General features: G+C 34.8%; 1 protein-coding gene across 1 annotated transcript; it reads left to right on the forward strand.

Moving 5' to 3' along the window:
* Positions 1–1135: 1135 nt before the first annotated feature.
* LOC132044605 (polygalacturonase-like) lies at positions 1136–4663 on the forward strand. The gene is made up of 4 exons (XM_059435099.1): positions 1136–1597; positions 2281–2570; positions 3382–3607; positions 4116–4663. The coding sequence occupies exons 1-4, from the start codon at positions 1160–1162 to the stop codon at positions 4341–4343; spliced, it is 1182 nt and encodes a 393-aa protein (XP_059291082.1). The 5' UTR covers positions 1136–1159; the 3' UTR covers positions 4344–4663.
* Positions 4664–5019: the final 356 nt, after the last annotated feature.

The following is a 5019-nucleotide window of genomic DNA, read 5'->3' on the forward strand; positions in this document are numbered from 1 at the left end:
CCCAAAAAACTATTTAATCATGTTGGGTGCTCTAAGTTTTCAAATCCAACTAAGTTGATATTAATTTTCATGTTATAACTTCAAGTCACATTATTTGCTCTAATTTTATTAGTAACGCTTTCAAGTATATAATGGAATTTCCGTTGAATATATTCACGTTTCTAACTTTGGAGCTATTCTCTTGTCCTTCACTTTCAGGACTTTTCGTAATGTACATGAGAGAAATGTTGAAAAATGCAAATAGGCATGGGTCGAGTCAAGCGATGCAAACCCAAACGAATTTACTATATATTGATCAGTCGGAATGAGCTCAATCGATCTTGTTATTGTATGAGTTGAGATGAGCAATAGCTAGGAAAGCCCAATCATACTCGGGCTGACCACAAGCTGAGTCTAACAAACTTTGTTACAGTATAATCGAGTTCAAATTGAGCCCGAGTCAATACTTCATAAGATGCAACAAGTAAACAAGATGTATAGAAAAAATGTGCACGAACTTATCACATGTTTACCGTACAGATCATAACATGGATATGATGTGGGCCATGGCATTGGCAGGTTGATTACACATTTCATCTTTCCTTAAATCGTTGCGGAATTATAGGCTATTACTTAAAGACAAGGTTCTAAAGTCAAATACGCTCCAAGTCCACCCTACCCACGCACAATACTCCCATCCTAAAACTTAAACCTTCTAAACCATCTATTCATTTATAACTATCTACATTCTTGTGATTAACAGATCTAATTAACTAGCTAACAGTGCCTATACAAGTAAATTTGTCAAACTGGCAACTCACATGTTGATGTTGTACTCAACTGATGCATTTCTTGCGCTGTTCATGGATCTTATTAATTTAAAGAATTCTAATTTAATCCCATGATCCTTCCTCTTCTTTTTTGTTCTTCCTTCTTTTGTTTTTTTAATATAGCATGCACATGTACATCCCTGGAATTCATCGTCCATGTCCGTATTACTTAACGTGGGTTTAGCATTTAAGTCACTTACAAAATCTGCATCCGAGCTAAGCAAAAACCAAATTAACTATTGTCATGTGGACAACAAAGACATTGTCAAATGGCTACCAATGAATAACTATAAATAGACACATGCACAACCTTTATTTTCACTATAACGACCTCTAAACAGCCAATCAACATGTCGAATTTCAAAACCATGACATGTACTTGTGTTTCTTTGTTGTTCTTCTTTTGTTTAATAATACCTTGTTGTTTAGCCTACAATGTGGTTAGTTTTGGGGCTAGGCGGGATGGCAGAACAGACTCAACCTCCGCGTTTCTTCGCACTTGGTCTGCCGCCTGCCATTCTACTAGCCAGTCCAACGTGTACGTTCCACGAGGGACGTATTTGGTAAGGACGTTGAATTTAAACGGTCCTTGCCGGAGACGAATTGATTTTCGAATTGATGGTATTCTCGTTGCTCCGACAAATTATAATGCAATTGGTCATTCTGAGTTCTGGATTATGTTTTATAAGGTAAGTGGGCTTTCAGTGTATGGAGGAACTATTAACGCCAAGGGTCATGGTTATTGGTCTTGTCGAAAGGGTGGAAAGTCTTGCCCACAAGGAGCTAGGGTACGTATCCTCTCTCTGTTCCAACTTATATACTCCCTTAGTCAATTTTCACTTGTCATCTATACTAAAAATAAATGTCCATTTTTACTTGTCCAATTTGAAAAACAAGAGATAATTTTCCATTTCACCCCTGTATACGCCTTTACTATTAATTATTGGGTTGAAAACTTTAATGAATTGTTAGTGGCTGCACAAATTTTAAAGCATGTTTGATTGATTTCAATCATTAGATGACTTAGTAATAACTAAGTGTGATATAGTAAAATTGTCATTCTATTTATGACTTCTTAAGGGGTGTACCAAGTCAATACAGGACAAGTAAAAATGGACGGAGGGCGTAAATCAGTTACTTCTTAGTTTTGTTTGTCTTAATTAATGTATCTATCCTGTAGAAGAAATCTCAGACAATTCTACATTTTTCAACGCTTCTTCCCCAGGAAGTGCATTATGATTCCCCTTTTTTTCTTTAAACATCCAATTCTTGAATATCGGAATATCTATCACAACTAACACAATAGATATTCAAGATTTACCATAATAATAAGCACCTGATAAAATGAGGACAAATATGACTAATGTTGTGACAAGGGAAGCTAGTGTTTTTGCTTTTTCTGAAAACAGGAATTAGTAATTGTCCAAGGAATCATGACTAACTCTGATGTGTTGAAATCTATATATTGCAGTCGATACAATTTATGTGGTGTAACAATGTACTGCTAAAGGGGTTGACATCACTCCACAGTCAAAGAGTACATGTAGGGATTGGTTACAGCAGTAATGTGAGAGTTGAGAATGTGAACATAACAGCACCAAGTGGAAGCCCAAACACTGATGGAATTCATGTTCAGAACTCAAGGGGTGTTACCATTTTAGGCAGCATTATCAAGACTGGAGATGACTGCATTTCCATTGGCCCTGGCTCCATGAACATGTGGGTTGAACGAATTGGATGTGGACCTGGACACGGCATCAGGTAAAATTAATACTATACAAGAAAAATGATTACTTTCAATCCTTTTTAGGACCATATATAACTCATAAAGGAACTTTAGATCTCTTATACCCTGAAACATTTGCTACCATTTAGTTGTAACAAATTAAAGATGTGGCTAAACCAGGTTGGTCCCTTAGAAGTATGCCATGCATGTACAATTGATTAGATTTGCCAATATCAGTTATATGAGTCTGATTGTAGAATCTTGTATTATGTTAACTCATCTAAGAAATTAAATTGTTAAATAGGAGCTATTTACTTATCTATCTATTTGCAATACATCCACTATGGCCTGACTCTTTTTATTGGACAAGCCCGTACGTGGTTATGAGATTTAACCCATGACATCTATCCTACTATGATATTATGTTGAATTTAGGGGAGGATATAGTGTTAATGTCGTGGGTTCTATTGAACCAAGCAGCTTTTGCTCACACTTTGTATATGTGTCAAAAAAATTCTAAATAAGTACAAATAATAGATTCCGAACCCAATAAATTAAATGAGTTGTGGTATAGTCTTGAACTTGAACTCATAAAGTTCAGATCCAAGATCCGCCTCAGATTAATTTATTAGATTACACAATCTAAAAGTTCAAACTTGTAAAGATCTAGAGTAGGTCCATTTATCTATCGGTTTTGGATCTTTTACAAATTCTAAAATTACTACTATTATTTTGTAGTCTAACTATCACAATTCCTGGCTCAAATATGACGTCTTTGTGATAGTCCAATTATGAAATTTGTTTATGCCAGATATATCATCTCGGTTGTTTGTTTTACTCTTGCAGCATAGGAAGTTTAGGAAGTAGTTACAATGAAGCAGGAGTAGCGAATATAACAGTAACAAATTCGGTTTTCACAAAGACACAGAATGGCGTTAGAGTAAAGTCATGGGCAAGACCAAGTGGTGGCTATGCTAGAAATCTCATGTTCTCAAATCTTATTATGAGAAATGTTGGGTACCCCATACTCATTGATCAAAACTATTGTCCTAATAATAATTGCCCTCGTCAGGTATATCATTAACTCATCTCCAACAAATTGTAACTTATTTCCTCTACAAATATTTTTAAGCAATAAAAAGATCAATATGTGTAAAACGCAAGCACAACATATGTATAATTTTATTACACAATTAGATAGTGACATCTATCTAAATTATCCAATTATAAAGCAAATAAAAAATATTACATCCGTCCCATTTTATGTGGCACGTTTTCATTTTTAGTCTGTCCCGAAAAGAATGTCACCTTTTTATAATTAAAAACAACTTAACTTTAAAATTCTCCTTTTACCTTATCGAAATGATTTATAGTCATACAAATGTCTAAGGTTTATTTTAGACGACAAATTTCAAAAGTCTTCCTTTCTTTCTTAAAATTTGTGCCTAGTGAGACGATACCACATAAATTGAGACGGAGGGAGTAGCTAATTAGTGATAGTACTACTGTCATTTGTATACAAACTTAAGTATCTATCGGAGCTAATTATAGTTGTTTTTTTTATTGTGACATGAATGTAGAATTCAGGAGTGAAGGTGAGTCAAGTCACATTCAAGAATGTGAAGGGATCATCATCCACACAGGAAGCCATAAAATTAGATTGCAGTTACACAAATCCATGCACTGGAATCAGACTGCAAGACATAAAACTTACTCACAATGATCGCTTAAGAAGGCCAGCACTAACGTACTGCAGAAATGCAAGTGGAAGACGTGGTGGCACAGTCATTCCCAGGAGTTGCTTCTAAAACAATACAGAGCATGAACTTATTCTTGTATATATACTTTTCTTTTTCAAGTTGAATGTTCAAGTCCCCCCCCCCCCCCCGCACCGACCCACACACAGAGATTGCTGGGTTGTGGCTCCGCCACTATTAAGGAGTACCCATCATTGATTGATGTTATTTATGTCTTAAGATATAATCTCTCTCTTCATTGAATATTTACTCTATTTATGTGTCGTCGTGTTTGTAGTCTTCAAGAACAATTACTACGTACTAAGTGTAAAATGAAAAAAATACTCCATCCATCCATTTTTACTTGTTCTGTATTGACTTGGCACAATCCTTAAAAGAGCCATAAATAGAATGACAAATTTACTATATGACACCTAATTATTACTAAGTCATCAAATGATTGAAATCAATCAAACACAATTTAAAATTGTGCAGCCACTAACAATTCCTCGAAGTTTGCAACCCCATAATTAATAAGGGTAAAATAGGAACAAAATGATAAATTATCTTTTGATTTTCCAAACTGGACAAGTAAAAATGGACAACTATTTTTAGTATACAAGATAAGTAAAAATGGATGGACGGAGTAATTAAATTTGTCTTGAACCTTCTAAAATGAAAATAATTGAGACAACTATTTTTGAAATCACGATAGATAATTTGAGATTGAGGGAGTATCATGTAATCC

The sequence above is a fragment of the Lycium ferocissimum genome, unplaced genomic scaffold (genome assembly GCF_029784015.1).
Source record: "Lycium ferocissimum isolate CSIRO_LF1 unplaced genomic scaffold, AGI_CSIRO_Lferr_CH_V1 ctg5011, whole genome shotgun sequence".
Classification (NCBI taxonomy): domain Eukaryota; kingdom Viridiplantae; phylum Streptophyta; class Magnoliopsida; order Solanales; family Solanaceae; genus Lycium; species Lycium ferocissimum.